Raw genomic sequence first — 16,503 nt, forward strand, 5'->3', positions numbered from 1 at the left:
GGCTCGAGCTTGGATGCTGTGTCCAGATTTGAAATTCTTGGGTAGAGGGTAGATTTACAGTGCAGAGTGGGCCATTTGTTCTAGGTGTGACTGAGCCAGAAGTGGCAGCTGCCAGCAAGATATGCACATGGCTCTGGACCTGCTGTTATTGGAGAGTGGGAGACCTTTACTGCTGACCTGACCTAAATTCACCAGGCCCAGAGAAGACCAGAATAGAAGAATCTGGTCAACATTCACTATTTGTCCATTTCTTCAGTCATTCATTCTTTCACGCACTCATCAAGCTCAAAACCTATTATGTGCTGCTAAAAACACAGGGATAATTAAGTAGTACGTGCCCTCCCAGAGCTCAAGGCGAGAGTGGGAGACAGATTCGGCACCCATCACAGGCTACACCGTGGGAAGCAGTGCGGAAGGGGGGAGAGGATGAGTAGGCTGATGAAGGCTTGGACTGGGACAGTGGCAGTGGAAATCAACAGAGTAGATGGGTGTGAGAATTCTTGTTGGTCCATCAATAGGACCGACTAGGGACCAGCTGGATTTCAGAGATGGGGAAGGAACTGGAGCTGGGCATGATGCTTGCACGCCGGCCTGGTGCCTGAGTAAATAGTTGTATCCCCATGGACTTGGGTTTCAGGAGGAGGGGGTCAGTGTCCAGGGCTGGCCACACTGCTGTGATTTTCATTTTTAGTCTCTCCTACTGTTTCTTTGCCCACAGGAAAGATCAGGGTCTAGCTACCCCCAGATCCTGGGTAGCTTTGGTCCTGAGCCCTGGAACAGGTGGAACGGGGAGGTTCTGCCACTCAAGTGGGGATGTGGAATGTTGGATCTTTACTGGCCTCCCTCAGTGGCTGGATTCACCAGCAGCTCCTCTTAGGTCCAGGGAGGATCCGGGGTCTGGTTGAGCTCTGGGCAGCAACCCTGTTGTGGTCATCATTCCAGAGCAGGATGCCCTGACCAGATGCCCTCATAGTCTTGGCCTGGACTCTGCTGGGGCAGTGGGGCCCAAGGCTGGGCTGGGCAGTGAGAGCTGATTCTGTTTTGGGCTCTCAACATGGCCTCCTTGGGTACGAAGGGGCCACGGAGGTTGTTCTGGCCCTGGCAGGGGTCACTCCCCTTGCCTATGGGGACTATTATTAATGAACTCTTACTAGAAGCAGGAGAACCATTTAGGGTCCCACCTCTGCTGAGCACTGTGTGGCTTTTCCAGCCACATTTGGGTCCCACTTTTCCCTTCATGAAGTAGAGGTCAGGAGAAGGTTTAGCAAATCTCCCAGCCCTTAAGGATTTTGTAAATAATCTCTTCCCCACTCTGGCCCAAACCTGCTCCGAAGGCAAAAAAGCAGATCTTGTCTTCGTTCTCCTGCAGAAGTGCCATGACCCTCTTCCCCATCCGCTCGTTCCTCTTGTAGATGAGCTCCTGGCGGAAGTAGCTGTCGATCTCCTGGGCTGTCACCTGCTCGTGCGGCGGGAGGGTGGTGTTGATAAAATTGGGCAGCTGTAAAGGCAAGACAGAGGCTGCCTTCAGTTCTTTCTGGAGCAAGGTCGGCTTCAAATAAACACACGCAGCCCAGGCAGGAGGGCAACTTACCTTTATTAAGTCCCTACAGTGGGCTGTATATTTTGTATATGTTTTTCATCAATTCCAAAACCCTTTGAGATGAGTGTTGTTATTCCGGTTTTAAAAATGAAGAAAGCAAGGGTGAAAAGATCTAGAGACATGTGCAGAGTGGCAGAGCCAGGATAAGAAGCGGGGACTCCCATGTGTACCACTCCTGCGTCTGTCTTGTTTAATCTCAGCTTCTAGATGCCAAGATCCGGGGGGTGGGACAGAGCTCAGCTACTTCACTACTGTCCCTTCAGCAGCCTGGCATGGCATATACAAGGAACTGGGTTCAGCAAGCAGGTATGGAAGGTTAGCTGAGCTGCCTTATGTGGCAGAAAGGCTGTGGGGTACGGGCTCAGGCTGACCTGGGCTTCAGGCCCTTTTCTGACATTGCATGACTTTGGCCAAGTTACTTAACTTTTCTGAGCCCATTTCCTCATTTGTAAGATGGGGCTGACAATATTTTTGGAGGGGTTACATGAAGTGATGGGTGCTGTATTCAGCCCACTTTGCCCTACAGAGATGAGACGAGGGTTCCTAACCTTGGGTTTTTCCAATGCCTGAGCCCTCTTTAGTTACCATCTGTTGCTGCCACTACCTCCCCATCTCCAGTTCCACCACTTCCGAGGACATAACCCAAACCGCTCTATGCTTCTTAAAACTTCAACCTAGGACCACAGCTTCTTCACATAACGATGGCTTGTTCAGCAACCTGGCTTAGAACTATCCAGATTTCTCAGCTTTGGGCCCAGTGTCCACCCCCAGCCACACGACCTAGGGGCCAGCGTCACTGACATGTTCTTGAACTAGAGAGAGAGCTCGAGTTCAGGGACAGAGAGCCTTTATCAATGCCTGGAACACAGCAGATGTTCAATAAAGGTTTCTGGAATCTTCAACACGAAGTCGTGCTGTCCTTTCTCACCATATTGCCTCCTCCTGTGTTCTTCCGTTCCCAGGTATGCTGTCTTTCCCACCTGGATGGCAGGTCCAGGTATTCCTGCACTGTGGATTCCAGCATGTGGGTGTGGCCTCGGGGGAAGCCATGGGCCATTGAAAAAACTGAGGCAGTAAGTCAGAACATACCCACTCTTTCCCAACGACCTGCCCATGTCTTTTCGACCTCCAAGCTCTTGCTCACAGGATTGTCCTCCACATGGTGTCCCTTCTTCCATTTCTCTGTGCTCATCAACCCACGCAGAAAGCACAGAACATGAGGCCTAGCTGACTGGTGAATTAGCTAGACAGAGAGTCTGGCATAAGGAGAATAATTTCTGCAGGTTTCAGTCCCAAGAAGAGTCGTGTGGCCCAGTTGCATCGCTTCTAGAGCCCCTGAAGAGTTGCCAACTCTCTTTCTGAGGAAAATAGAGGCGTCAATGGAGGGTGAACCCCAAGGGACTTGGAGAAGGCTGAGACAGCTGTCTGTCTCTGATATCTGCTGGCCAAGGATCAGTGAATTCCCCAGAGTGAGAGAGTGGGGCTTCTCTGCCAGAAAGCCCTGATTTGCTGTTCTCGGCTGGACAAGACAATGATGTGACTGGCGTATCCTAAGTTTGTGTAGTGCACAACACGTATAGCTGTACGCAGCAGCCATGCCAGTGCCCAACAGGGCCAACACAGAGTTGGTGTTCAGGGGTTGTTTGGCAAGTGGATAAATGACGAAATGGAGCCCTTATGCCCTCCTCCAACTGTGGAAGGGATGATTGGCAGCCCTGACAAAACAGACCACAGTTAGACCTTAGCTATGAGAAAGGCAACACCGCAGGCTTCTGAGTAAAGGGGGAACAGAGAGCTGTGACTCGGAAGGGTTATTCCTGGAAACACAGCCCTCATAGGCTTCTCTTCATTCCTTGGACGTAGGAAAGAATGTGAGACGATGTTGTACCAACAAATAAATATCTGTTCAATCAGTGAATGAATGGATGAGTGAATGAGCTGAGAGGAAGTAGAGTTATGGTAGTAGGAATGTGGGTCCTGAAGTCTGATGGCCAGGATAACTTGAGCTGGAACCCCTCTTTTGCCACTTACCAGTTGAGTGGCCTCTATAACTAGCAAGTAACTTGGCTTGTCTGAGACTCGGTTTCCAAACTGGTAATATGGGGGTAATATACATTGTTGGAATTAAGTAAGATCAGTTTTGGAAAGCACTTAGCACAGTGCATGGCACAAAAGAAATCCTGACTGAATGTCAGCTTTGTACAACTAGCCTGGGGGATGAAGCTAGCTCTGTCACCTTTCCCTTATGATGGCAGAGGCTACAGTGAAGGGTGGCCCTAGGCAGGGGGCAGAGACAGAGACGACAAAGCATTCCTTCAGAATCTTCAGAGAGCCATGATGGCGGTATTCTGTTCCCCTGCCCTTCTATCAAGGGTGCAGGCAGACGACTTCCCTCCTTTGCTTCCTGACGAGTGTGCATTTGTGGGAAGATAAATCTCCATTCCTTAGGGAGCTAAAAAAAATTTAACAAGAACAAGAACCAGAAATTTCAACATCAAAGCTGCAGAGGATTTGGGCTAGACACTCCAGTTCCCTGGGCTGCCCAGCAGCTGGCTGACATTCTCTCGCCCGGTTCATGATGATGGGCTCCATGCCAAGGATGGGGCCTGGGTTTGGGTGTGGGTGGGATGGGAGCAAATTAATGATGTCATTAGACTTGTCGGCAGCCTTAAATCTCCTATGAAAAGTTTAAGTGCAGGATGCACGATAAGATTTTAAAGAGGACACGTCAGGTCCCCAGGGCCCTAGGGTGATGGGTCTGAGATGGGGTAAAGAGAAGATAGGCTGGACAGAGCTGGGGTGGGGCCATGGGGGATGACCTCAGTGTAGGCTCCCCTGACCCATGACTAGGACTGGCAGTCAAGTGCTCAGTCTTCATGTGTCACTGACCTCAATGGCCTCATCCTTTCTCTTTACCCCACCCATCCAACAGACAACTTCCGAGAACTTTCACCAGTCTCGCCTGTGTTGGGCCAGAGGGCCACAGAGAGCCCTCGGCCTGGGTCTGCTGCCCTGGATAGAATTTGCAGCCCAGTGGGGAGTCAGACTTCACATGAGAATGCTGTGGGATCCGTGCTTTGAAAGGGTGCTGAAGGACTAAGGAAGGAAAGAGGCACCTAACAGGGTGACCATGTGTCTTGGTTTCTCCATGACAGTCTAGGTTCATGGCTAGGGTAGATTGTTAATTATTCTGTTAATTATTCTGACCTTTAATTATATATTAGCTTTCACTCTCAGAAGTGCCTGAGTTTAGATGATAAATATATGGCCACTCTATACCTAATGCAGTCTAGGGATCTCAGACAAGACTTCCCAGGGGAGGGATCATTCTGATTTGGGGGCACTGACAATGCAGGTGACCTTAGAGCTGTGGGAGGTCAGCCTCAGCCATTTCTGAAGGTGAGGTGGGTGGGGAAGCAAGGTAGACCGGGAAGAATGTGCTCTCGGCCCCTGTTCCTCAACCTTATCACCTTGGGCATTCTGCCTGTCTCTTCCTGGCCTCCAGAGGTCACCTCATTATCCTTGGCACTGTAGCCACAGGCCTATTTATGACCACACTAATCTCAGGCTTGAACACTCCAGGGCTTCCTCCCCTCAGCGGACATTCTCACCCCCATGTGATCTGCCCTCTGCTCTGCATATCTTTCCTCAGGACCTCTCACCTTCCTGCACCCTCACCAGGCAGATTACTCTGCCTGCCGGTCCCTTCCTTCATCCTCACCCTACTCTACTCTCCAGCCTCGCTCCAATACTACCATCATCCTGAATCAGTGATCATACCCCCACAGCCCCTGTGTCCTCTGCTCCTGCAGCCTTTGAGGCCTCCAGCTGCAGACATAGCCCTACTGCACCTGGACCCTTTCTCCCTTGGCACATGGGCACTGGATTTAGCCGTGCTGCCCTGCGGCTACGCCCTGAGGGATAGACTGCCTGTGCATGCCTGGGTGCAGCCTGGGTCGCCACTCTAATCTGGGTGAACCAATATCAAGTACGGGCACTGCCAGGAGACCCCAGATGCAGTTCACCTGCCAGAGACAAATCAGTGGTTCTGGACACAGGCTCAAAGAAAATCTGAGCTTGCCATCACCTGAGGTCACCCGCTTCCTCCCTCTCTCAGCTTTGTGTCAGCCGCAGCCTGGTCAGGGCCCTGTCCTGAATACTTCTCCCCCCAGCCCAGCCACATCATGGTCAAGCTATCTTAAGCGGTGACAAGATCCCCTCTGCCACAGAGCTCTCTGGCTGCTCAGGGCTCCTAGCCTATTCCTAGTGGATGACATAGGGTGCAGCTCTGTCACGAAGTGAATGACTGGTGAAACGTCTATGAGCCTCATGGTGTCAGAGTTCTCTTGGAATCCTGGGCCTCTTGTGGCCGAGTCTACAGATCCTCCCTCTTTTACTCTCTACACTCTATGGAGCACAACACACACCCACATTCACTCATGTGACAGCTGCTCACGGATGCACGCTCTGTGCCAGGCTCTATGCTGGCACCAGGACCGACAGATGAGCACCCCAGCCTTGCCCTCAAGCTCTGGATTTAGTGGGGCGGCATTCAGAAAGAATGTCATGGCTTGGTCCCCGGCTGTGCCTCCAGCCCAAATGCTCACACTTCTCCTCTCCTCTCTCTCTTGTCTCCGGCTTGTTCGCATGCAGTTTCCTCCGATGGGACATTCTTCCTCCTCCTCTCTGTGGCCATTTCAGGTTCTTCTCTAACCTCTCATATTGCAGGAATCTTTCCTTCTCATCCCAGCCCCGCTCCCGACCCCCAAGCCCATCTAAATTCCTGCTCCTGCTGTAGGCTCCCAACACATCCTCTGATCTCCCTCACAGCAAGGATCACACAGATCGCTGGCCGAATCTCCCCATCTCTCCTGAGTCTGTCTTGGTCTCCTCAATAGCCCTTTTCACATCACTGTGCCTGTCCTGCTCTATGGTCGGCACTGTCACTGTGCTCTATGGTCGGCACTGCTCTAGCCACTTGGAATATACCGTTGAATGAAACAGATCCTAGCTGCCCTCAGGGAGCTCTGCTCTAGTGAGGAAGGACAGATAGTAACTAATCACTGATCAGTGAATCAAGATATATAAGTGTGTGAGAAAATGATAAAGACCACGGGGAGAATGCAGAGCATAAGAAAGGGGAGGAGAGTGTGTGAGAGTGGAAGTCAGGTTGCAATTCTAGGTTGGGTAGATAGGGCCCGCCTCATTGAGACGATGATATTTGAATTAAGCCTTGAAGGCAGAGCAGGGGGGAGCCCTGGTGACACCTGGGAAAGGTATTCCTGGCAGAGGGAACAGCTGGTGCCAAAGTAAAACATGCCAGCTGGGCTCATGGAACAGCAAGGAAGCCCATGCAGCTGGAGTGGCGGGTGTGAAGGGAGGGCCGAGGACATGACGTTGCGGGGAGAAGACACGGGCCATGCAGGCCATTGTAGAGACTCTGGATTTTTCCCTGAGAAAAATGAGGAGCCATTACAGTGTCCTGAGCAGGGAAGTGGCCTGTTCTGACTAATACGACTGCTTCTTGAATGAATGAAGATCCAAGCACCGTGACCTAGAAAGCACAGCAGGCCTAGAAGTATCTGGGAGAATACCTAACTCCATCCAGAGAGTCAGGGAGAGTTTCTCAGAGAAGGTGACATTTGACCATGGCCAAGGGGGAGGTCATCAGGAGGGAGAAGCCTGGACAAAGGCAGATCAGTCTGAAAGGGCAAACTGCATTGGGGAAGAGCTGCATGTGGCACTGGTCAGCAGAACAAGCTCTGTGTGGTGGGGGACCTGGGCTGTGACAAGGCCAGTGGAGGGTGGGACATAGAGAGCCTTGAATGCTGGTTGAAGTATCTCGGAATTTATCCCGAGGGCATTGGGGGGCCTGATGGAGTCATGCTTAGCTCTCAGGGTCCCACCTATTGTCTGCCCAGCCTGATAATAATTTTCCTCAAGGCAGAATGCCCTGGGCTGGACCCAAGCCCAAGCTCTGAGTAATTGCGGACTTTGCTCTCTCTGGGCTTTAATTTCCCCAGATGCTGACCTGAGCCTCCCGGAGGCCTCCTTGTTCTTCCAGGCTAAGCTTCCAGGTTCTACACACAGCAGGTTCAAGTGCTACTCTTGATAACTCTATAACCCAACAACTAATGAGTGGTGTGGCCTTGGACAAGTCTCTTTCTCTCTCTGAGCCTCAGTTTTCCCATCTGTAAAATGGGGATCCCAACAGCTCTTGCTCACCATGGCTGGAGAGACTGCCTGCACCCGGCTCATAGTAGGTGTCTAATACATGCCAGGTGGGTTCATATGGGCCTGGCCTGGGGAGCTGGTGACCCAGAGGCTGTCTGGGCTGGAGGAGGGGAGCCTCACCTGGGATGTGTCATGGTTGAAGATGACGGCGTTGAGGTCTCCGCAGTTGTAGTGCTTAATGAGGTCCTCTGTGGTGTAGGGTGCCTGCAGGCTTCCGGCCCGCACGCTCTCGTGCTGCAGCAGAGTCTGGTTCAGGGCAAACAGCACCTGGGCAGAGGAAAGAGAGAGAAATCAGGGCTGTGCTCAGGGACCTGGCCGAGGTCTCTGACACCTCCGGGACTGGCGTTCTTCCCTCTGGACTTTGGGTAACAGGCCTCGAAACGGAGAAGGTGTGTGGGGCCAGCACCAGCTGGCGCCGGCTGAATGTTTCCACACTTCCCGCTCCTTACTCACTGGCCTCTGAACACATGCAGCCTGTTCTCGTCTCCCGCCTTCTGCCCACACAGGTCCCCACTCTGGCTCTGGGTGACAACATCTTATCTAACGATGTGGCAAAATGAGAACTGTAGCGTGTCTGGGTTTTTGAATGATGGGTGAGTTTTTTCTTTGGATTCCTTTCTTTCCCTGTGTTTAGGAAAGTTCTAGAACGAGCATAGATGGCTCATTTTGTAATCAAGGGCACCCTCCAAACAAAGCAAAACAAACAAATAAACAAAACACAGAAAATGCCCACTTCGATGTCAAGACCCAAGCGAAATGCCACCTGCTCCGGAAGCCATCCTCACACCCGGCAAAGGCCTAGGAGCTGAGCCCCTCCGAGCCCACCCGGCATGTGCTTCCTCAAGCTCCTTGGTGCTCCAGGCCACCATGCCAGGCTCTGGGGGCACAGCCGTGTCCCGGGTAGACCCAGGCATCGGAATCACTCGGCGTGTTATGTAGCATATCAAATGCCAAGGCCCCAACCCTGGGATCAGAATCTCTGAGGTTGAGCCCAGGATGCATATTTTTAACGGGCTCCTTGGGAACTTCTCTACAGCCTGATTGCTTCTGGCATTTGGGGACCACGGCTGTAATGGAACATGGCCTGCCTGAGGTAGAAGGGCCCTGAGAGATGACCTAAAATGTCCCATTTTAGATGAGGAAACTGAGGCCCAGGAGGAGAAGGAACTTCCTCAATTCTTGTCTGCGTTTGGGGCACACCAGCACCACATGGCAGAAGTTCCTACCAAGTGGCATCAGACGCATGGCTCCAGAACACACAATGCGAACAGAAAGGCTCACGCAATAGGTACACGAAATCTGGCCAAAATACTGTCATGGGCAATGGGGCCGAGCTTGTGCTTGTGCGATCACCTCCACCCATCTCCTTCTCCTACATTTGTTTCTGGCAGGCAGGAGAGTTGGATTGTGCTGAGATGCAGTAACCCGGGCTGCTCCCCCTAATGAGCTGGCTGGAGATGAGGTCACACCCCACCATCCCACCTCTGGGCCTTCTCCAGGCTCTGACCATCACCCCTGAAATCCGATCTGCAGCCACCTGGTGCAGGGTGTTGATGGCAGCATGGTGGCTGGGGATAGATCACAGGAGGCAGTGGCCCTGTTGCTGAAGACATTGCTAAGGCAACAAGCACTTCCTCCTTCATGGCTCATGCCTTGGATGAAAGCATCCGTGTCAAGCTGGAGTGCTCTGCTCTCCTCCTCTGGGGGCTGGGACACACAGACTTCCTGTGACCACATCTTGCCCTGATACTTCTCAGAGTCGGCCTGGCCAAGCAGCACCTAGCCTGTGGTGAGGTCATCTGCTCAGGCACCCAGAAGACTTGCCTCAAGGAAAATGGCTCTCCTGGACCCTCCTAGCCACATGAAGTCACTTCCTCAGTCATGCGGCCCTCATTGAGCTAGGTGTTCTACTGAATTAAGCACGTTACAGTCTGTAGGGTGCTAAGAACAGTTCTGGCATTTAGAAAGTGCTGGATAAATGCTTGCTAAATAACAGAAGAAAACAGTTAGACCTAAGCCTTTCTAGACTGGAGCTGGAAGGGCTTGTGGAGGTCACCTGGTCCAGTGGTTTTTCAACCTTTTTTAGCCACAGAATTCTTTTTGTTTGTTTGTTTTTGTTATTATTGTTTTCCAAAGGGAACGTAACCTTGGAATTCAAAATGTGGAGCAAATAAAAATGAAAACTTCCCTGACTGATATAAGGGACACAGGCTGGAGCCTGAGGTCCTGCTGGCTCAATGTCTCCCTGCAGCAAGGACACCCAAAGCTTCTCTGTGGAACCCATAGGTACCCCTGGAGCCCAGCTGAGAACCACTAATCTCATCCTAAGTCCTTGTCATATAGAAGAGGAGAGGAGACAGGGCCCCGGAGTGGGCAGGATGGGTTTACTCAAGGCCACACAGTGACCAGCGGGCAAAGTGAGCTCACACCCAGGTCTCCTGACACCCACCCCAAGATGCTTTGCAGCGCCTTGGGCCCTGGGGCTGGATTTCTGGATGTCCACAGTACACATTCATCCCACATACAGTGCCATACCCATTTTCTTTCTGGAGCCTTGTGAAATAGCCAGATATGGCCAGGGAGTATTTATTATTAGCTTGTTACAGATCATTGAAGAGGCATTCCCAGTGTGGCACAGCTGAGTGTGGTAGGCTGTGACCAAACCCAAGCCTGTCATCTCGGACTTCCTCAACCCCGGCAGGGTTTGGTGCCTCCCACGGACCCCTGTGCTTCCTTTGATCTTGGCACTTATCCCATCAATTGTCCATTTCAGACAATCTGCTGTTCCCTGCCTGTCTAGACCAAGAGCCTGGTGTAGGCAGGAAGCCTGCCTCTGTGTTCACTGTTGGACCACAGACGTTCAGGAACTGCTTCAGAAGGAAGGAGGCTGCCCCTGAATCACAGGTCCCTATCCCCATACCTCCTGCCTTGTATCCATCCTTTGCAATTTATGAGACAGTCCTCATCCATTCATTACTAGGATCACTATTTTTATTGAGCATTTATTATGTGTCAGGAACCCTTTAAGCTCATATTAATTTATTTAACCTTTACAGCAACTCTGAGATAGGTCTAGTATCAGTCTCATTTAATAGATTAAAAAAAAAAACACAACTGCAACAAAGAGACATTAAGTAACTCACCCAAAGTGAAAAAGCTAGAGAGGGCTGGGGTGTGCACTTGCGCCTGGGTAGTCTAACCGTGGAACGCCCCCCTTGGTTTACCACTGCCCACGGGGGCCTCCCTCTGCTCTCCCTGAGGGGCGGCCAGCAGGGATGGTGTCCCTATTATAGACAGGAAACCAAAGAAGCAGATGGGAAGGACAGGCCCAAGGCCTCACAGCTTGTGAAGGACTGAGCTGGGGTTTGAAATCATGTCTGTGATTTCATAATAAAATGATGAATAGAATAAATAAAATGATCAGGTCCCCATGTCCAGGACTCCAAAGTAAAATGAGCTCCTTCATGAGCCTTCTTAGTGCTTCCAACAGATATAGGAAAGTTGCACTCATTCATTCATTCACTCATTCATTCGTTCAACAAACATTTACCTTCTGTTGTTTCTCTGCAGGGATCTGGGGTTGGTGTATTAATTGGGTTTGGTTCCTACCCACATGGAGCTCATTTTAGAGGCAGATTTGCCAATTGGCCATGACAGTAGAGGGCGGTAAGTGGGGCCTCTAGGCCCTGTACAGAAGAAGCGCCTGGTACTGATTGCTGCCTCCCTCTCGTTCACCCTGAATTCCCAAGCCCGCACTGCTCCCAGACTCCTAGGCCTCCGTGCCTTCTGTTCCCGGCCACTTTAGAATAACAAACCCTCCTCGCCTGCACGTAGCCTTGGTGGCACACTCTAGGATAATGTTTACAATAAAGCTTTGACATGGAATAACAAACACCAGGTGAAGACTAAAGCTGCCTCACTCCCTGGATGGCTGTGTGGCAGGCCCGGCCACCAAGGGGCCCTGAGTATCCCGGTCGCCCCCCTTACCAGTGCTCCCTGGCCAGGAGCTGGCCCACGGCGTCTGCTGAGTGTAGGCCCAGAATTTAAACACATCTTCAAACATGGGCCTAGGATGGAGTGAGGCAGGCGCCAGGAGGGTGGGGACAGGTTTATTGTTCCAGATTAGTCTAGTAAACAGTTCTAAATGGACTGGAATGGCGAACACAGAGGCCTTGTGTTCACTTGACAGCTCGGCAACGTCACTGCATTGTGAGAGGAAGGGAGCTGGGCCCCTTTGTTAAGAAAGATGTTGGGACCCAAGGCTCCTTTGGACAGGCCTGGCTCTGAGGCTGGGGCTCTGACGTGGGCAATCGGCACTTCTCACAGTAAGCTCAGCGATGCTTACTGAGCACCTGCCACGTGCCAGGCCCCATTCTAGATGCTGGGGATTTAGTCAGGGACAAAACGGACCCAGATCCTGCTCTCATCAAGCTCATCTGCTAGAGGAGAAAACAGAGAATAAATAAAATGATCAGTAAAATATTAATATTTAGAATGTTAGAGACATAACAATGATCCCATTGAGCTGGAGGTTAAGACTACTTCCTGGCCACGTTAGGCTCCTCAGGCCTCTGTCTCAACAGGTGAAGAAGGGAGTTAGTGTGCTGGCTGGGCGACTGATCCTGACTGCCAGGGTGAGCTGGACCGCTGCTCCACAAAGGAGGTGAGGAAGAGTAAGTCTAGAGTACAGCAGATCTCTTAGGGGAGAGGTCCCCATCCCCCGGGCCGTGGACCAGTACTGGTCTGTGGCCAGTTAGGAACTGGGCCACACAGCAGGAGGAGAGCGGCGGGTGAGCCAGAGAAGCTTCATCTGTATTTACAGCTGCTCCCAGCACTGGTTCAGCTGCATTTCAGATTATCAGGCATTAGAATCTCTTAGGAGCACCTGTCTCTGGTGCCAAAAAGTTGGGGACCGCTGCTTAGGGTGTCTCTTCATGTCATCACACCCTGTACTTAATTGACATCAATGGAAAACTACAACAATCCAACCCAGACAGGACTACTGATGGCCTAAAACCTTCAGGAATGAAGGTTTAAGTCACCCCACTAGGTAAAGAACCATGACTGGCTGAGGTGTTTGCAGAAGGCAAAGGGAGTACAGTAATGGTAGTGGTAATGGAAGAAGGTAGTTATAAATACCAGCTATGCCCATGTGACCAGTTACAGAAACAAGGACTCTTGTTGTCAGAACTATTTCTTTCTTATTTTGTTAAGAATGTGTGTGCGTGTGTGTAAAGTCTTTGTTTTCTTCTCTTTTTTCTTTTCTCGTCCTCATCACGTAACATTGACTTTATATCAGAGTATTTAAGTACTGCTAACTTCACATCATATATGTAAGTTATGGGATATCGAGGAGAAGAGTAAACATCACACAAAGAGTTTGCATCCTCTTCTGCAGAAGCCATTAGTGCATTTGGTTGTACACAAGATCGTTATATCACGTCAGGCAGACTCATGTCCTTGTTAGTGTCTTTACCTGGAGTTAATTAAGTATGATTTAAGGGGATGTACATGGGTGCCGAGTTGACAAGGGGTGAACTCGTGATGATTAATTTTATTTGTCAACTTGGCTAGGCCATGGTACCCAGATATTTGGTCAAACATTATTCTACATGTTTCTGTGAAGATACTTTTAAGATGAGATTAACACTTAAATCAGTAGGCTTTGAGGAAAGCAGATTAAGCTCCATTAGAATTGGATGAGGGTGGGCCTCATTCAACAAATTGAAGGCCTTAATGGCAAAAAGACCAACTTCTCTCGAGGAAGGGAATTCTGCCCTCAGACTGCCTTTGGACTTGAACCACAGCATCTACTCCTCTTCCCTGGGTTTCCAGCCTGCTCTGCAGATTTTGAACTTGCCAGCCTCCACAATGTGTGAGCCAGTTCCTTAAAGTAAATGAATGTATGTATTTAAGTCGGTCTGTCTGTCTATATATCCCATGGGTTCTGTTTCTCCAAGGAACTCTGACAAATACAGTATGCATTACACAGAGGAAATGAAGCAGGAAAGGGGCGAGGAGTGATGAGAGAGGGGGGAACAGAGGTGCAAAGGCCCTGTACATATGTGAGGAGGAGCAGAGGCCAGGGTGACTGGAGCTGAGTGAACAAGGAAGCGAGCGATGGTACCTGAAGCCAATTGATTAGCAAACCGGGTTCCACGAGCCATTGTAAGGATATTGAGAGACGATCCCACACCATAATCCTTTTGGAAAAGGGATCGTTATTCCCACATGACAAATGAAGGAAACTGAGGCCTTGAGATAGCGAAGTCACTTGCCCAAGGTCTCACATTGAAGAAATGGAGCAGGGATTCAAACACAGGTCCAGCTGACAGGTCCTGGTTCTTTCTGATGCCCCTAGTCTCCACCCACCAAGCCACCTCCATTCGACCACTGGCAGGACAGACAGGCATAAACAGACAAGTAGGGGCCAGTGTTCGAGGCCCAAATTCTGAGTAGTCAGCTGAGAAGCAGGAGAGGTGCCAGAATGTTAGCCCTGGGGTCTGGTCAGAGATGACATATGAGGAGAGGAAAGAGGTCGCCATTCCCAAGGTAAACCCACCTGGACCATGGCCTCTCCTCCTTGTCCTGGACTGACGGAACCTCGTTCAGACCCTCATTTGTGCCAAGCTCTTCGTTCCAGCCTCAAGACCTTCCCCTTGCTCTCCCTCGGCCTGGAATCCTCTTTCCACATACCTTTCACACTTCCCTTTCACCTGGCTGCAGATGCTCTTTCTTCAGGAGGACTTCGTTGGGCCACGTACTGGGCAGGTCTCCTGTTTAGTGCCCCACAAACATCTAACATTTTCTGGACCACTGCACTCCCCCTGCTTCATTACTGTGTAATGCTCGCCCTTCCTGCTCAACGGTGACACTCCAAGGGCAGGCAAATCATTTGTCTCTGTGGCTCTTTCTCCAGCAGAAAGCACAGTACCTGACTTATATAGTAAATGCTTCATAAATACTTATAGAATGAATGAATGAATGAAAAGCCGAATGAGTCACTCATCCCATTATCCCATCCCAAGCAGCTCCCTGCCGGGACCCAGTGCTCTCAGGACACAAAGCTAAGATAGCTGAGCCCTCTGGATCCCTGGCCACATTAGTCTGTCAATGCCCTAGGTTAGGGAGAAGGGTAGCTCTGCCTGGCAGGAAGATTTCCCCAGCTGGGGGTTATTTCCTCAAAGGTTAGAGCCTACCAGGCTTTGGCTAAGTTTTATTTATTTATTCTCTTTGCCCCGACAACTTCCCTGCTTCCTGCTCAGTATCCTGAGTCCCCCAGGGCCTGCGGCACAGAATCCTGTCTCCAGACACTGGGCTACTAAGCAGCGGGCATCCAAGTAAACACAGGTTTCCTGGAGCCAGGGCCGGCTCTGGGCTGAGAGGCAGGACCAGGATCTAGTCACCAGCGGAATCTTGACAACAAAGCCCTGGGCAAGTCACTTTTCTTCCCCAGGCCTTGTTTTACCCACCCATGAAAAAGACCAAGTCACACACTCATTGAACAAATGTTTACTGAGCACTTAGGTACTGGATATTCTTCTAGGCCCTGGAGATATAGCAGTAAACACAACAAATAAAGGTCCTTGCCCTAAAGGAGCTTTCCTTTCAGTAGGAGGAAGCTGGCAATAAACAACAACAACTAGTAAAACATCTATGTCAGAGAGTTATCATTGTTAAGGAGAAAATAAGGCAAGGAATATAGGAAGAATGTGTGTGTGTGTGTGTGGGGGGGGAGGGGGAGTGTCTTGGTATTGACATTTTAGATGTCCAGGAAGGTCACAATATGAAGTGACATTTGAAAAGATATCTGCTGGAGATGAGGGAGGTGGTCATGTGAATATCTGAGAAGAGAGTGTTCTGGGCAGAGGGCACAGCAAGTGCAAAGGCCCTGAGGTAGAGCAAGCCTGATAGGTGTGAGGAGCAGGAAGGAGACCAGTGTGGCTGGAGCGGGGTGAGCAAGGGGAATAGGTAGATGAAGTCTGTCTCAGACAGGGACTCGACAGAAATTGGATGGTGCATTCCCAGGGAAATGAGCTCCAATGAAGTAAGTTCAACTGAAAGGATAGTTGAAACATGCCGAACGACGGGAATATTCAGAGGTGTGGACAGGGAATGGTGGAGAGAAGCAGCAGCAGCAGTGGAAAGCTTTCCTTCTCCTAACCCTTAAAGGGAATGGCGTGGGGGCTCAGGAACCTGAACCTGCTCAGAGCCACAGCCTTGGGAGGGGAGCACGCACAGCTACGACTCCCTGGCCTAGGCCACAGCGGCCTGCAGGGAGAGCAGAGGGCTCTCTGGAGAGGCGGAGAGGGATTTCTAGGGCATGATCAGAGAGGTAGAGTGGGTGAGCTATGGGGGCACATCCCGTTGGGCCAATGGGCCTTGAAGACCTCTAGCTTCCCCCCGAGTGAGATGGGAATCCTGGAGAGTGTGAGCAGAAGACTGCTGTGGTAGCTGCGTTGATGCAGAATTCAGGGAGGCAAGAGTAAAGCAAGGAGATCAGATGGAGGATGAAAGCAGCTCTGTCTTCCTCCTGAAGGGGGAGGAACTGTGCTTGCCCCTCCCTCACCCTCACCACACCCTACCCCAAACCCTTAGCCACAACCCAAAGAACCATTGACTCGGCCTCTTGCACAGATGTTCCTTGCTCTGTGCACGCCCACCCATTG

The 16,503-nt window shown here is 50.9% G+C and overlaps 1 protein-coding gene across 1 annotated transcript in view; it reads right to left on the bottom strand.

The window, feature by feature from the left end:
- Window positions 1–16,503, bottom strand: part of TRABD2B (TraB domain containing 2B) — a 203,771-nt gene that overhangs the window by 24,968 nt on the left and 162,300 nt on the right. Inside the window, exons 3-4 of the mRNA XM_039885584.1 lie at window positions 7,955–8,101; window positions 1,324–1,498 (exon numbers count right to left, since the gene is read on the bottom strand). Coding sequence (XP_039741518.1) covers window positions 1,324–1,498; window positions 7,955–8,101 — 322 coding nt within the window. The remainder of the gene's footprint in view (window positions 1–1,323; window positions 1,499–7,954; window positions 8,102–16,503) is intronic.

This window comes from Pteropus medius, unplaced genomic scaffold (genome assembly GCF_902729225.1).
Source record: "Pteropus medius unplaced genomic scaffold, Ma_sr-lr_union100, whole genome shotgun sequence".
Classification (NCBI taxonomy): domain Eukaryota; kingdom Metazoa; phylum Chordata; class Mammalia; order Chiroptera; family Pteropodidae; genus Pteropus; species Pteropus medius.